Source organism: Somniosus microcephalus, chromosome 7, assembly GCF_052327205.1.
Source record: "Somniosus microcephalus isolate GS21.2 chromosome 7, FLI_Smic_1.0, whole genome shotgun sequence".
NCBI lineage: Eukaryota > Metazoa > Chordata > Chondrichthyes > Squaliformes > Somniosidae > Somniosus > Somniosus microcephalus.
This window is the reverse complement of record NC_140993.1, coordinates 43,416,601-43,433,771: the sequence shown is the minus strand read 5'-3', so window position 1 is coordinate 43,433,771 and position 17,171 is coordinate 43,416,601. Positions and strand designations below refer to the sequence as shown.

The window sequence follows — 17,171 nt, the reverse complement described above, 5'->3', positions numbered from 1 at the left end:
GAATGCGACGGACCTTGTCCAATTACGGCAAGTCGGAAGAAAAACAGTGAATTTTCAGTGTCATCACATTCGTATCAGGAAACCAAAATAAATTTGAACCATTTCTACAAATGTAATGCTTCCAACAAAATCTTACTATTGTTTTCTGGGTTCATCTGAAAAAGAAAAGGAGGGAGGTGACGATCCTGGATAACTGGTTGCTGAAGTGGCTCACAGTGAGCAAAGACTATTTCTTGAAGGCGGAAAGAGGTAAGGTGGTCTGATACCACAGAAGATTTGTGGAGATCTGTTACAACGATGACAGTTCTGTCTTTGGAAGTTGTTTCATTTTTGCTCATTTGTGTTATTTCTTCCTCCACTTCTGGAAACCGCACCACCCCCCCCCCCCCCACCCCCGCTACCCCTTTACATGCTGACACCAAATAGGTGGCCAGGTGAACAGGCTTTCGTTCTCAATGCTTTCGTTTGGCACTGCTTGGGGCAACACAAGGAGTCCGTGAACTTAGCCTGGGGTGACCGGCAGTCCACTTTTCCCTTCCTGCCTGCAGAGAATTATCTAACCTCGGCACACCTTCTCCCATGAAGGCACAATTGCGAACAGAAATGACAGTATGGGGAAATGATGCCAGCAATACAATATGCTAACATTGCAAGTCACAGTGTGCTGGAGCCATAATATTTAACACAGGCCAGTAATAAATCACATTTGAATAAAGTTCACAACAGAGCTCCCTAGATAATTATTTGCGGTTCTCAATTGTCATTGTTCTTTTGAGGGTGTGAGTGCTGCTACCAATTATACACATAAATGGTAAAATGAAATTGGCTAAGTGAGAGAGAGAATTCCTATTTTATTTCCTTACCTCCAACGAGCTTGTGGATAGTGTAGAAACTGTCTCGCTTTTGGACACCATCCCTGAGTTCCCTGAATCACCCGTGTCGCACAGGTTATTGGGGAGCTGTGTTTCATTTGCAGAACTCGGTGTCTGGTGGCCAGGAGAAGCCCTTTCATTGCAAGTAATATTAATGTGATCCATCGGTGAGTTTTTTGCACAAAACCCACTGTCTGCATTGAGATGAATAAGTCTAGTCTGGGGCAGTTGACTAATGTTAATATTATATTTGCTATCGTCTTTTGGTTTGGCCCTCAGGGTTGAGGTGGTGGTGGGCAAGATAACATAGTTAGTATCTATCACGTGTTCCTGTGCTCGTGCTAGTTCCGAGTCTAACTGCTTGAAAATGTCACCATCACATATATATATTGATTTCGGCTGTTCACTCTTATTTATTTTCAAGGTGTGGTCGCTAAACTCGTTCATGTTTAACGACCCTGGATAGTTCAGCGATCCCTGGAGGTGCATTTTCGACACATTTGCTGGAAGACTTGAGAAGCCGGACAACTTTTGATGGTTGAATTTCATTTTCATTTCATCGTCGTGGACCATTGAGCGTTTCAGAGTTCCCGTGAGCGTTCCTGTTCGGACGGCGTTGATATCTTTATTGAGAACTGCAATGTTGAGAAATAATAACTGTGTTATATTTCGTTAACAGAGAAAAAAAAATTGCTACACATCATTTGACAATGTTCCTGGATGGTTCTGTGAGTGCTTAATGGCTATCAACATGTTGCAAAGTGCTACATGAACAAGAAATCACTAACAGGACCACCAGACGTTCACAGCTGTTTTACTGAACCTCATACAGGGCTCTATTTACATAAATGTGAATTTGCTTGCTACGGTCTCCCTGGATGACCGGGTTTGTCTGCTTTGTGTTCGCACTGTAATAAAACACTAATATTACGGTAATAAACCTATTCAAACATAGGAGTAGTTTTATTGCTATAATATTAACAATAAATCAGTAAATTAAATACTTAAATACAATTTGATATATATATATATATATATATAAATAAAAACAAAATCAACAATTTATTTGGCCTTGTTCTATTTTCCTCATTCTCACTTCTTTCCCATTCTTTATCCTTTTATCTGAACTTAGTTTTTACACCCTCCTTAGCCTGACAGAACCTGGATAAGCAAATTCATCTATAAGCACGTGAAGGGTTAATCTTCCTATTGCACCAACATCTAAAAAATCTCACAAAAACTACATTTTTTTAAAACCTGAAATAGCACAATGGTACTGGTTTTGCATCACACTTTTCACCCAGGGAACCTTCTGCACATTAATGAAAAAAGGCATAAGGTTTTGTTTCCTCCCCAATTAACTTACATTAATCTGCATCACCTGCTCTTTCATGTTTTCCTTTCTGCGTCTGCTACTCCAAAGAAAACATTCTCCGAAATGTGATTAAAAAAAAAAAAATTAAGTGTAGTATTTAGGTGTTCTCAACCCAGCTCTTTGTGACGATCCCACAGTACACATTGGCACGAAACTGGCAATTTCACATAGAGAGGATATATAGTTGGCTGGTGTCATTGATGGAAATGTCATATTCATGTAGTTGCGGGGATGCTCTACTGTGGCTGGGATTAAAGGCATGTTATTGGTGCAGAGTAGAGGGAGTTTTATTCAGTATCTAGCCCATGCTATTCCTAACCTGGGAATGCTTGATCCTGACACTGCTTTCTCAAAGTAGAAAAGTGTTCCACTCCCCAGCGCTGACATCCTTCACCTTGATAAACTAAAGAGAATATGAATTTAAAGAATGAATGACTAAAACTGTGTCTCAAGTAGTGTTGCATTACAATCCATCAGCACCCACACTCAGCTTCCCTCAAGGGAAAACCATCAACTCTAAAGTGTGCAGTTTACAAGTGCATAACTTCCGTCAGAACAGCAAGTAAAATACCAGCTGTATGCTTTAATTATAGCTGTTTCAGAGGCAGCTGATCAGATAAAGCCTCAAATCTAAAGTCACTCCTGAGAGGATCTTGGAAGTTACTTTTTACCACTACAAATATCACACAATGAGGGTATTTTCAACGCTTTGTTGACTGTACATGCTTGATCAGCACTCCAAGCACAGTGTCCAGTTGGGTCACGAGCTCTTAACGGGTCCTCCGTGGCGACAACTGGCCAAGTGCCTTAATGTAGTCAGTAAAGCACAGAAAATGCAGGGGGTGAGTTTCCTCAGCGCTTTTCCCACTCTGTTGTAACATCAGTGGAGACCCCTTTTGTGCACGTAAGCAGGGTTTCCGCCAAAGCTACAGTAGCGGAGCAACAGAAGCTCCAAGGAAACTCAGCCCAAAATCACCAGATGGAACTTAGCAATTCTTAAAATAAGGTAAGTACAGAAGAGTTGTTAAATAAAAAGCCAGCATAAAGCATATTCATCCCATTCAGACCCCAAATAAAACCAGCCTGGGCATCAGTAGTGGCACGAGAAGTAGCCATGGTGCCCCTGGTTGTGAGGGAAAATAAAATAAAATTCCATCAAGGCTTCATCTCCTGATAATGCATGTGGGCCTCAGGTGAGAATAGGATTGGGCTCAGCTGTGATGCCGCCCAATGGCCAAACAGCCAGCCAAGAATCACTGCTATGAGGCCACACACATAAATACCGATTACTTGGCCGAAGTCCCCTGTGGAACGGTACCACAGCAAGGCGTCTTTGCAAGAAGAGGGGAGAAAATAAAATTATATTTAAACAAGATTGTAAATCTTATACAAAATTATTTAATCACTTACCTGATCTACATGCCATATCTACATCCTTTTCAAAGTCAGTCTATAAAAGTTAGGGAAAAATAGTTTAGAAGTGATGACAAATATTGCTGTTGGGTGTCTTTTTCCTGACATTTAATGTTCCTCTCTTGCTTTAACAATAAGGACTCACTGCAACCAGTTAGTGTTCCTGGGCAACAGATACTGACTGTAAACTGCACCAATCTGGGTGGTGTTCTAGTGAATCATTAACTGGCCTCAACTATTGGAATTGAAGCCATCTTGATGCCCAAAAGAAGGGTTGTTGGGTGGTGGACCAGAAAGGAGTAAACTGCTCAGAAGACTCCGCTGCCATACCATTGCAGAAGACACTGGACAGTAAAGTTTGCAATTTGAAAAGCCTCATTTGATAGGGGCACGGATTGGAGAACAGGATATCATTTAACCAGTGGGAAATTGGGAGCACCGTGATTTGGGCACACTGACCTTCATGCCCAATTCTCCAATCCACGTTCCCATCAAGCGAGGTTCTGCACCAGCGGCCTGGTGTCAAAAAATTTACCCTGCTATCCATTGAAGCTCCAACACAAGTCATTATTTTTTTAACATTTTTATCTTCGTTATTTTGAAACAATGGTGTGAAAGACACATGGTTACCTTGTTATAACCCCCTTTCCATTTCTGAATAAAGCAAAATGGTATGCACGACCTTTAAAAAAGATGGGGTTTGTAGGTGGAAGATGCAATCTTCTCTTTGATAGTGACGGGCCAAATGAGTTACTGCGGTGCTCACGTTGTTCCTCATTTCAATAGGATTGACTTGCAGAAGGGAGATGCAGTTCAATGATCAGACCAACTCACTAGTGGAGTTGGCCTTTGTGACATGGCATTAGCTAGTTTCTACTTTTCAGGGATTATGTATTTTTCCCTGCCTTCTCTCAGTTTGCAAGGATAAATTTACTGCACTATAGCTAGAACTTCCTCTTCTCAATAAGGTGGTGGATGTTGCACTTTCTGGAGCCTATAACAATGAGCTGCTATTTTTAATTTTAAGGCAATGATCAAGATGAATGTGAAGGTACATGTGCCGCCTCTTTGATGAATTCACACATTTTCCCAAGCACTCAGTCGAGGACATATTGGGGCGGATTTTGACTTATGGCTGACCGATTGGTAGAGCGCACTGGCGGGCCACTGTTACCGCGGCGAAAAGTACACTGCATTTAAATTTGGCAGGCGAGCTGCGGGACGCCAAACAGGTGTCTCGCTGCAGTTTGCCAGATTGAGGCCTCATGGTTGGGCCAGGGTGTTGCCAGGGCGGGGGGGGGGGGGAGGTTCGCGATCACAGGGCAGCAACTGACTTTAGTATTATTTTGGGCCCAGACAGAGCACTCCTGCCTCTCTGAAGCCCACAAAAATAATTTTGACACTTACCTTTGCTGAGCCTATTCGGTTCCATCGCCTGTGGAACTGGTCGGAGTGTGCACGGCACAGGCTTCAACCAGTTACAACCTAAAATGGCAATCAGGGTCCTATTTACATCACCGGGGACCGCGATTTCCATCTTAAATGGGGCCTATTGCCTTAACAGGCAGGCACTTTGGACACCCAGCAGTAAGCCCCCATCAAATTGGAGACGGCCGCCTCGCCGGTGTTAACAGCACAGTAAGGCAACCGACTCCATTATGAGGCCGTTACCGCCCCTTTAGCGCCAGGTGAAAGCAGTGACAATCGACCCCACTGATTGCATAAACAATCAATCCCATACAAGTTGTGTGTGAATAATTAATTCCTACATTACAACAGTGACTACACTTCAAAAATACTTCACTGGCTGTAAAGTGCTTTGGGATGTCCTGAGGTTATGAAAGGCACTATAGAAATACAAGTCTTTCTTTCTTTTAGTTACAACTTGGCAGCGGTGTGCAGCACACACTAATCAGATGTACATCTATATATTCTTGTGTAAGGCTAGAAAGTTACGTCCCTGCTTTGGGGCTGAAAGTTGGTGGCAGAGTCATATTGGCCCTCTGGTTTCACGCACGACGAAGTAATTTCACCAAAGAAGGTGAAGCCAGCCCAACACCATAACACTGGGGTTCCTGTCAGCTGCTGCACTGCTTCTCCAGCACTGGAGTATCAGTTCATAGGAATGTGCAGCGTGAAGTGAGACAAGACACAAAGAATATTTGTTTGTGGATGTCATGTGGCGTGAAAGTGAGAAAGTGGCTGGGTATAAGCTTTGTAATGTTAAGCCTCATCTTATACAAGAGGCGTGGTTTTTTTGGTTTGAATTTTTGGGGGGAATCATTTGATATGTGGGTTGCCCTATATACAAATACAGGAAACTTTGGTTTATCTGGAGGTTATATGTCCGGAATACTCGATCTAACGGCAAAAATCAGGAGCCGTTTTCTATAAGTTTTTTTTAGTTCTCGTTGCTTTTTTTTCCCCAGTCAGGCACTGCAAGGTCTGTAGCTATAGCAACAGCTTCAGCTAGAGACGCTTGCAGCTGCAGCCGACTGTTTTGAAGCTGTAGGCAACAGGGTTTGTTGATTCACACGAAGCTTTTCAGTTCCGTATGTTTCAACATTAACGTTGGTATGTCCGGCACTTTTGATGGTACGGCACCAGCTCGGTCCCGTCAGTGCCGGATATCAGAAAGTTTCCTATATACACACACAGGAAACTCTTTTTTATCCGGCACCGACGTGGTGCCGGTTTATCAAAAAGTCCGGATTACAGAGAGGTATAGTTAAAAGGTACGAGAGCTCGGTACACAGCAACAAATTCAGGCTTCCCTGTTGCTTAGCAACAGGTGCAGGAACCCCAGCCACAGAGCAAGCGTCCCTGTTGCTTAGCAACAAGTGCAGGAACCCCGATTACACAGCCATAGATCCAGGAACGGCCACTAATATGAAGTTAAACTTACCTGAACCTACTCCTGAATTTTGCTGGTTAACAGAGATTTCCGGTTATTTAGGTGCCGGTAAATCGAGAGTTTCCTGTACATACATATATTTTAAATCTTCTTCTAAGTTCCAGCTATTTCCTGGATGTACATACAAAATGGGGGCATCCAAGAAAGAAAGATTTGCATTTATATAGCGCCTTTCACGACCACCGGACGTTCCAAAGCGCTTTACAGCCAATGAAGTATATTTGAAGTGTAATCACTGTTGTAATGTAGGAAGCACGGCAGCCAATTTGCGCACAGCAAGCTCCCACAAACAGCAATGTGATAATGACCAGATCATCTGTTTTAGTGATGTTGATCGAGGGATAACTATTGGCCAGGACACCGTGGATAACTCCCCTGCTCTTCTTCAATATAGTGCCGTAGGATCTCGTACGACCAGCTGAGAGGGCAGACGGGGCCTCGGTTTAATGTCCCATCTGAAAGATGGCACCTCCGACAGTGCAGCACTCCCTCAGCACTGCAATGGAGTGCCTGCCCAGATTTTTGTGCTCAAGTCTCTGGAGTGGGATTTCAACCCATAACCTTCTGAATCAGAGGCAAGGGTGCTACCAACTGAGCCACGACTGACATCCAAGACTGACCATCGACTTTTTATAGGTTATTAATAAAGTAACTACAATCTGAATGACCTTCTCATCAAAAATCAGTGTTCCAGAGTGTCATGGTACCCTACCTATTTACATGTTTAATTTGGTTAATTAAACTCCTTCAATGCCGAGGTTTCCATTACATTGTTGGGAGTAGTGCATTGCCCCAAACATCTTTTCTATCACTACGTTCCCTGTAGTCTCCTGTTATCTTAACCCTCAAATAATGGGAAATTTACATAAAATTTACAGCACGGAAACAGGCCATTCGGCCCAAAAGGTCTCTGCTGGTGTTTATGCTCTGTGTGAGCCTCCTCCTACCTTACTTCATCTCACCCAATACTATTACAAACTGTGGGAGTAAAATTCAACTTCAGTGAGTTCACAAAATGGATGGTAGCAGATTGGCCGCCTATTGTACACCAGCCTGATTTTCCTTCCCATTGAACTTTTGTTACTACAAACCTTTCATTATAACAAACAATAGCAAAGAATGCCCTGTAATCAACTGAAGAACTCAAACCACAATAAAATTCCTTGAACACTAAGTGGATAAGTTCATCACATAGTTTGGCACTAAGCCAGATAGAAGGTCCCAAGTTTCAGTCTGTGTTGTTAGCTGATGTCAGCTGGAAGTAGCAGTGCTACAATTGACTTCAGGTAAAGGAAGGGGGAAAAAATTGTTATGCAGTGTAAATGTCTGGATGATGGTCGAGGACAAGATTGATCTCAACTGTGATGCCCTCCACATTGAGATGCTTCCTGACACTCGTTGGCTGCTCAGGAGGGTCACTTCTCAGTGACTTCTGATAAGAAGGTTGCTTAATAAACAATAAAATCAGATCACAGTCCCTTGCTTGTCTGGGTTTCCCACCATTTTGTGCGTATCTCCAGGAAATGGCAGGAATTGCTGGTGGCCACAGAAACTTACCACAGCAAGAATTAGCATCTTCAGAAGAGGGAAGAGAATTGAAATGGAAAAAAAAAATGATCGCTGACTTTCCCCTTCCCTTTGAGGACTACGACCTTGTCGCTCTCAAGTTTGTAATGACAAGGCAAAACTAGAAAACAATAGCAGAACAAGGGTGGTGCTGGAACCCACTGGTATAGAAATGGTCACAGGACCTGTAGATTTCTCCAGCTATAACTTTATACCTTCAACTTGGCTGCCCGTGCTTGCAAACATCGCACCACCACACCTACGCCGCGAATATGCAGTCTCTAGAGAATACAACCGCTACACCAGCAAAGACATGTCGATCCAGGCCGACTTGAACAACCTACCACCAACCTGCCTCAAATCTAGGCGGCCATTTTGGACCGTCGCCAAAGCCCTCCAGCGATCTCCCCTCAGCCTTGATGACCGATGGCGAAATGCTTGGAAGAACTGCGACATACGGAAAGGATTCCTCATAGAGGACCCCACAGTACAACCTGAAGGATCAAACCTTCCTCGCAAACAGTGGACAACCATCAACCGCCTCAGAACCGGTCATGGTAGATGCTGCCAACTTCTGCATAGATGGAAGATTAAAGCATCCCCATCATGCGACTGTGGAGCTCCTGATCAGACCCTGGAGCACCTCACTGAAAACTGGCCTCAGAGGAAACTCGCAGGCAGCCTACAAGATATCCACGCTGTTACACCGGAAACATTGGCCTGGATATCTGAATTAGATATTAACATTTGATTTGCTTTGCTACTACCATACGAAAGAAGACGACCTTCAGCTTTAATCTAATAACTTCAGAATCTAAGGGTATACTGTAAACCCTTTGGCTTTACAATATACCCTTATATAATGCAACATCTATTGAACGAATATAGTTACATTTGTATTGAGAATGTTAAATTCTGAATATGAATATACGAAAAGGACGGACAGAAAAAGACCAGTGGGCCAATTGAGCTGTGTTACAAGCACACTCAATACTCCCCACCCACCAACAGCCAAGTTATCTCCTGGGAGAAGCTTAAAAACTAGATGACAAAATCCTCAGCCAATACGTGTTATAATATTTCTCACAAGCAATCATTCAAGGAAGGTAGGTAAGCATTCAACACAAGTATGGTATTTTTAGCACAGAAGTCCATACCATTAATTGTGCATGTCCATTTTGAAATGATCCCCCAGAGTCTCCATTCCCCTCCTCTTGTCGATCTACAACTCTACACTTCACTGCATCCTGAACCTGCGAAGTGAGACAAGAACTCCCGGTTAAATTAAATATTAATGATGGGGGGGAAAAAATAGGATCAGATATAGGAAGAGTTCAAAAAACCCATTCACTATTTTCTAGAAATAAGATTCCTAGTGGGGAAAGGAAAAAAAGCTGATCCTCAATGCAGCTGAATGAACAGCCAAACTGAAGTACTTGGAAGGTAAACATGACAAAGCAGAAGGCTTTCGAGTTGAAGTCTCACCATCAGTGCTCACTTTTTAAAATGCAAATACATACTTTTGGATTCCTAGAATCATAGAAATTTTGATCAGGAGAATTCCACGGTTTCTGTGCCATGCTAGCTGCCTGATCAAAGTTATTGTATTGTTTTTTTTTTGGCTATTTCTGTTAATTTCCTTGAATATTTTTATTTAAGTAGTGAGTACTGCTGATACCGTCAAAGGTTATTAGCTTGAAGGAGTTACTGAGGCCAACAATGTGAATTGATTTCAATAGGCAGTTATTAATTCTGAGCGGTTCAGTCATTTTTACATATGAACTGGGTATATTCACTTTCTCGGTCTATTAGGAACAGTGATTCCCTCAGTCCTCTATACATTCATGACTGGAACAAAAAATGTTTAATGGAAAAACATATGAAAGAGAAATAGCTTTAACAATCGGATTGAACTTAATTACATGTTTTCATTCTTAAACTGTTAGAATCTTGCTATCAGCATTCTTTGCCATCATTAATATCAGAGTGTAGTGTAGTCTTGGCCACTATTTGCTTTTCCATTTTTGACACTCTGGAGATTACTACCAAGTTGGTAGCAACCACTGTTATTTTCCTTCCCTATGGTAAAGTGGTAGTTAGTTAATGAATGTACATTTGGTAGCATTAGTTGACTGCAACACATTTTAGTAGGGTATTTTTAACAAGGGTACATTGTCTTCGCTAACCCCTTTTAAAGTACGATTGACTTTACGGTCCTGAAATGCTGAGTCCCATGACCTGCCACCGTAAGTGTGGTGAAGCAAGACTCTGCCCGATGCAGACCCCGTCCTTAATTCAGAGGTCAGCAAATTTAAATATTGCTGGGCAGGACAAAAGCCCATATATGAAATAGGAACATGCACGGTGGCAGGGGTGGTGGGACCTCTGGTAAGGGCAGAATTGCTGTATTTAAAGTGTGACTGCTCTTAAAGCAGTACCAGCATGCAGCAATTTCAAACCAGAGATCAAAAAGGAACCAGTAAGAAGAGAATCTGAAACTTTTCATCGAGTGATGTAAATTTAATTTGTGACTGAAATTAGCCATGTTAAGACAGCAGTCAGGACCAATTGGAAGGAATTCCAATGGTACAAAGGAACCTAAAAATAAGTCAAGGGTTGGAACTTTGGGGATTTAATATAAGGGTAGTTGAAATCTGGAATTCACTCCCGAAAAGGCTGTAGATGGTGGGTTAATTGACATTTTCAAGACTAAGATCGAAAGATTTTTATTAAGTAAGGGTATCAAGGGATATCGATCAAAGGTGGGTGCATGGATGTGAGGTACTGAACTAACTGAATGGCCTACTCCTGTTCCTATGTTCCTGATCTAAATCCATTATTTACATGGTTGCATCTTAGCTATGAGAGACTTTTCTTACACATCCTCTCACTTCTAGCGGAATTTAGGACAGAAGTTAAAAGTGGCATAATACCTGCATATAAAAACAGAAAATGCTGGAAATACTCAGCAGGCCAGGCAGCATCTGTGGAGCGAGAAACAGAGTTGACGTTTCAGGTCGATGACCTTTCGTCAGAACTGGAAAAAAGTTACGAGACGACAAAAGGTCATTGACCTGAAGCGTTAACTCTGTTTCTCTCTCCACAGGCCCTGCCTGACCCGCGCGCCGAGTATTTCCAGCATTTTCTGTTTTTATTTCAGATTTCCAGCGCCCGCAGTATTTTGCTTTTGTAATACCTGCATATCTTCTCTAAGTCCCAAATTCTGACCCCCTCAGTTCGAACTGCAGAGCTTATGTTTGAACGAACCATCAACATTTTGGGCACTACTACATCTTTTCCTCTCCTGTCTATTTCTGCTGTATCCCTGAAATCTTTGTTTAAACAGCAAGAATTAATGACTGGAGGAAAATAGCTTTCAGGAGTTATTGAGTATGGAAATGTGAGCAGAGATGAATTGACATTCATTTTAAATGAGAAGCGCATGAAAGCACTCTTGTTTAATGAATGTATTTAAGTGGTGTCAGCTCATCTCGCTTGAACTACTGGTCTCAGTAACTCTTCTCAGCTGGAGGGCAGTGGGTTCAGGGGGAGAGAGTGCATCTGTAAATTGGAAGGAGGTAACTGCTTCTGTGAAAGAAAGAAGAAAACACTTGAATTTATTTAATCCCTTATCACATCTCTCAGGACATCCCAATGTGTTTCACACTCAATGAATTATTCTAAAGTTCAGTGACGGCCGTTAAGCAGGCAAACGCGGCAGCCAGTTTGTGCATAGCATAAGGGTATAAGAAATGGGAGCTGGCGTAGGCCATACGGCCCTTCGAGCCTGCTCTGCCATTCAATAAGATCATGGCTGAAATTCTACATCAACTCCTCTTTCCTTCCCTATCCTCATCTATCGATCTCAGCCTTGAATATACTCATCGACTGAGCATCCACAGCCCTCTGGGGTAGAGAATTCCAAAGATTCACAACCCTCCGAGTGAAGAAATTTCTCCTCAACTCAGTCCTAAATGGCCGACCCCTTATCCTGAGACTGTGACCCCTAGTTCTAGACTCTCCAGCCATAGCAAGGTCCCACAAAAAGCAATTTGGTGTTAATCGATTTTTGGCAGCGTTGGTTGAGGGAAGAATATTGGCCAGGATATTGGGAGAACATAGAACTTAATAACAAAGGATCGAAAAAGATGCTGCAGTCCATCTTGCTAGACCCAAAAACACGAATGTCTCACAATCAACAGCTCCCTCAAATATCTATCCAATTCCCGCTTAAATATTTCCACACTATCTACCTTCACCGTCTCCCTGGACAGTCTATTGCCCATGGAATCTCTTATCTACCTAAGCAGGAAAATGGGACATTGGTTCAACATTTTACTGAAAGAATGGCACTCCTGACAGATCAGCAGACTCTATCTACTGAACTGAAGTATCAGGTAGTGTATGTGTTGAAGACCTAGAGTTGGACCTGAACTTCAATCTGCATCCTTCTGACTCAGAGGCGAGAGTGTTACCAACTGAGCCAAACTGTGAAGGGTAGGGTGACTGCTCAGGTAGCTTTTGGGAACATGATGATCTGGTTGGTCTGTCGAATATGAATAAATATATCTGTAGATGGCACTTCTTTTTCCTGAACTGTCCCTAAATGCTACATGAACTGTTTCTCTCCAATGTTTCACTCTTCACTCTTGAACAATTTGACTCATGTTTGGGTACAGCCACCCTCCACTACCTCTGCCAACTGGCCATTTTTTCATGTTTGAGCCTGGACTGTGAGTAGGCAGATTATTCATTCACAGGGAACATTGCAAGGTCCTCACTCAAGGTCCACATGCATACTGTCCAGCAAGAATCATTAGGCACAGATCAGGAACAATAAGCAAGGCTGACTTTTCCTTTTTTTAGCCCAGGGTACTGAGGCCAATTGTACTATCCCAACTGCTGCTTCTGCTAACTTAGCATAAGTCATCAAGGGAAGTGAACTTATTTCAGTGAGTTGAAAAGGGATGTGGCCCAGGTGGATTGGAATCAAAGTATGGCAGGTAAAACAGTAAATGAGCAATGGGAGGCCTTCAAAGAGGAGATAGTTCAGGTACAGACTAGACACATTCCCACAAGGGGGGAACGGAGGGGCATCCAAAGGGAGAGGTCCCTGGATGGCTGAAGAGATTAAAATGAAACAGAAAAAGGTTTATGATAAATGCTGGGTTTATAATTCAGTAAAGAACCAAGCTGAACACAAAAAGTACAGTGGAGAATTGAAAAAGGAAATAAGAGGGGTAAAGATAGACTGGCGGGTAACTTAAAAGGGAACCCAAAAGTCTTTTATAAACATATAAATAGTAAAAGGGTAGTCAAAAGGAAAGGTGGGGCCGATTAGGGACTAAAAAGGTCTTCTTGTGGAGGCAGAGCATGTCTGTGGTACAAAATGAGTACTTTGCATCTGTCTTCACTAAAGAAGAGGATGCTCCCAATGTCACAGTAAAGGAGGAAGTAGTAGAGAAACTGAATAGGATAAAAATAGATAAAGGGAGGTACTTGAAACATTGGCAGCGTTCAAAGTAGAAAAGTCACCCGGTCCGGATGGGCTGCATCCTAGGTTGCTAAGGGAAGTAAGGGTGGAAATTGCGGAGGCTCTGGCCACAATCGTCCAATGCTCTTTAGATATGGGAGTGATGCCAGAGGACTGGAGGATGGCAAATGTTACACCCCTGTTCAGAGAGATAAACCAAGCAATTGTAAGAACAGTCAGCCTAACGTCGGTGGTAGGGAAACCTTTAGAGACATTAATCTGGGACAAAATAGATTGACACTTGGGAAAAATATGGGTTAATAAATTAAAGCCAGTATGGATTTGTTCTAGGCAAATCGTGTTTGATGAAGCAACAGAGAGGGTGGATGAGGGTGGTGCCGTTGATGTTGCATTTATGGACTTTCAAAAGGCGTTTGATAAAGTACGATAGACTTGTTAGAAAAATTGAAACCCATGTGATTAAAGGGGCAGTGACTGTGTGGATACAAAATTGGTTAAGGGACAGAAAGCAGAGAGTAGTGGTGAATGGTTGTTTTTCAGACTGGAGGGAAGTGTGCGGTGGTGTCTCCAAGGGTTCGGTGTTGGAACCACTGCTCTTTTTGATATACATTAATTAATGAACTGGACTTGGGTACACAAAGTCTGTGGGTAATTTCAAAGTCTGCAGATGACACAAAACTCAGAAATGTAGTAAACAGTGAGGAGGATAGTAACAGACTTCAGGAGGACATAGACAGATTGGTGAAATAGGCAGACACATGGCAGATGAAATGTAACGCAGAGAAGTGTGAAGTGATTCATTTTGGTAGGAAGAATGAGGAGGTGTAATATAAACTAAATGGTAGAACTTTAAAAGGGTGCAAGAGCTGAGAGACCTGGGGTGTACGTACACAAGTCTTTGAAGGTGGCAGGCCAAGTTGAGAAGGCTGTTAAAAAGGTATACGAGATCCTTGGCTTGATAAATAGAGGCATAAAGTACAAAAGCAAGAAAGCTATGCTAAACATTTATAAAACACTGGTTTGATCCCAGCTGGAGTATTGTGGCCAATTCTGGGCACCACACTTTAGGAAGGATGTTTTGGCCTTAGAGGGGGTGCAGGGGAGATTTACTACAATGGTACCAGGGATGAAAGACTTCAGTTACGTGGAGAGACTAGAGAAACTGGGGTTGTTCTCCTTATAGCAGAGAAGATTAAGGGGAGATATGATAGAGGTGTTCAAAATATTGAAGGGTTTTGTTAGAATAAATAAGGAGAAACTGTTTCCAATGGCAGAATGGTCAGTAACCAGAAAGAACAGGTGTGAGATAATTGGCAAAAGAACCAGAGGCGACATGAGGAAACATTTTTTTTTACACAACACAGCGATTTGTTATGATCTGGAATGCACTGGAAGCAGTCTCAGTATTAACTTTCAAAAGGGAATTTGATAAATACTTGAAAAGAAGAAAACTACAGGGCTGTGGGGACAGAGAAGAGGAATGGGACTCATTGGACAGCTCTTTTACAAAGCCAGCACAGGCATGACGGGTCGAATGGGCTCCTTCTGTGCTGCATCATTCTAGGATTCTATGAAAAACTGTATTGGCTGTGGGACTCCATTCTTTCACGTCGTAGGGAGTGCTTGAGGAGCTTTTAAGAAAAAAAGGAAAAGCCTACAACTCCAATTCCTTCACATAATTGTCAACAAGGTATCAGTGAAGTAAAATGTTATGATTAATACATAAAAAGCCTGAAACCAATATTACACACAATAACAGCGGTTGACTTAGTACACTGCATTTTTCTTTGCAACATTTAGAAATTATGGACAAATCATTTGATAAGCTCTCACTTTAAATGCTGAATGTGAAATCGGACTTCTTCAAAAACTGATTTCACTGTACAATGCTATTATGAGAACCTTGCTAAACCCTCACATTATATCTGTAAAGTGAACATTTGCTAGTCAGAGTTGAATGTTTTAAACTGGAGCGACCTACATCTAAATCAGCATTTACACCAGAAGTAGTTGGATTCTAAATGGTTGACTTGCTTCTGTCAACTCAAGGATTCATGCAAGCTGCCAGAGAGGAAAATTCTGCTGAATTTTTCAATCATCATAGAAAAATGGCAGCAATTTATCCAAATGTTATGAAATATTTTGAGAGCATTATCCCAATTCCTTCACATAATTGTCACCCCAAAGTATTGTTTTGTGCGATCGAGCTTAGAGACTACACTCAACACGGGAAGAATGTATGTTGCTACTTAATAGATGCTGAGACAAAGAGGAAGATATTCAGAAGAATGACCTAAAGCTTGGTTGAAGATGTGGGTATTAACGAGGGTCTTGAAGGAGGGTAGGGAGGTGGAGCTGCGGAGGGCTTTAGGGAGGGCACTCCAAAATGTGGGGCCTAGATGGCTGAAGGCATAGCCGTCAATGGTAGGCTCATGCATAAGAGGCCAGACTCTATCCTTATCTCTATTTTTGTCTCGTTCCCATTCACTATCTCTTTAGTCACTGTTCTTCTCTAATTCAGGTTTGAACTCAACTGAATTCATGAGTCGTTGTGAAGTCCATCAACCACTTCAGGTGTCTACGTCTGTGCGTTCTTCCTGCAACAGTCTCTCTCTCTTACAGTTCCGAGTTCTGCAGGGGGGCTGGTGGCGATTGTAGGGCTGGAGGAGGTTAGAGAGATAGTGAAGAGCAAGGCTATGAAGGGATTTAAACACGGGGATGAGAATTTTAAATTGGAGGCACTGGGGGTCCGGGAGCCAATGCAAGTCAGCAAGAACAGGGGTAGTAGAATAGGATACGGGCAATGTTACAGAGGTGGTAAATGGTGGTTGGGGTTGAATTGGATGCCGAGGTTGCAAATAGTCTGGCTCAACCTGAGACAGTGGCCGAGGAGGGGATAAAATGGGTGGCAAGGGTTCAGAGTTTGTAATGGGGGCCAAAGACACTGGGTTTAGTGTTCCCAATGTTAACTGGAAAAACTCGAGCACATAATTCATCAATTTTTTTCCTTTAAGAGGATGGATCACAAACTGCATAATATTAACCCTTTGAGGATTGCAAGTAACAGTTGTGTTCAAAATAAAACAAAATCTGTTATAAGATTTCAAGTAATTCATTTATTCAGAGAATAATCAGAATTGTACTTTTCTTACTACTTTGTAATATTCAGAATTGGAAAGGTACAGAGAATCATTTCTATAGATGTCATGTGATGGAAACCATGCGTTAAAATCCACAAAGGATCTTTAGTACTCAAAGGGTTCAAGAAAATAGTTTTATTCAACTTTTTTTTTTTAATTCCCTTTCTCACATGAACACCATTTCCCCTTGGATGCAGGTGATTCACTTTGACCTCAAGGGTTGCACCTGGAAATCATGCCCACCTCAAAGGGCACCGTTAATGTTCTTAGTTTGGCCATTAGCAGGTGCTGTGTGATCTGAGTAGGATGGCTTCCTTCAACAAAACCTTTGGTCCTGCACTTCACTTCAGGTTAATGTTGCTCAAGTGATTATGGGAATTGATCATCCAAGAACTGG

At 42.3% G+C, this 17,171-nt stretch overlaps 1 protein-coding gene across 8 annotated transcripts in view; it reads right to left on the bottom strand.

The window, feature by feature from the left end:
- Window positions 1-17,171, bottom strand: part of adgrb1a (adhesion G protein-coupled receptor B1a) — a 658,584-nt gene that overhangs the window by 37,328 nt on the left and 604,085 nt on the right. For 4 of the 8 annotated variants that reach the window (XM_085992449.1, XM_085992450.1, XM_085992453.1 and 1 more), the window contains 4 exons: window positions 9,298-9,393; window positions 3,658-3,697; window positions 2,567-2,650; window positions 864-1,507 (listed from right to left, as the gene is read on the bottom strand). In XM_085992449.1, the coding sequence (XP_085848575.1) occupies window positions 864-1,507; window positions 2,567-2,650; window positions 3,658-3,697; window positions 9,298-9,393 (864 nt within the window). The remainder of the gene's footprint in view (window positions 1-863; window positions 1,508-2,566; window positions 2,651-3,657; window positions 3,698-9,297; window positions 9,394-17,171) is intronic. The other 4 variants (XM_085992451.1, XM_085992455.1, XM_085992452.1 and 1 more) reach the window with 3 other exon arrangements.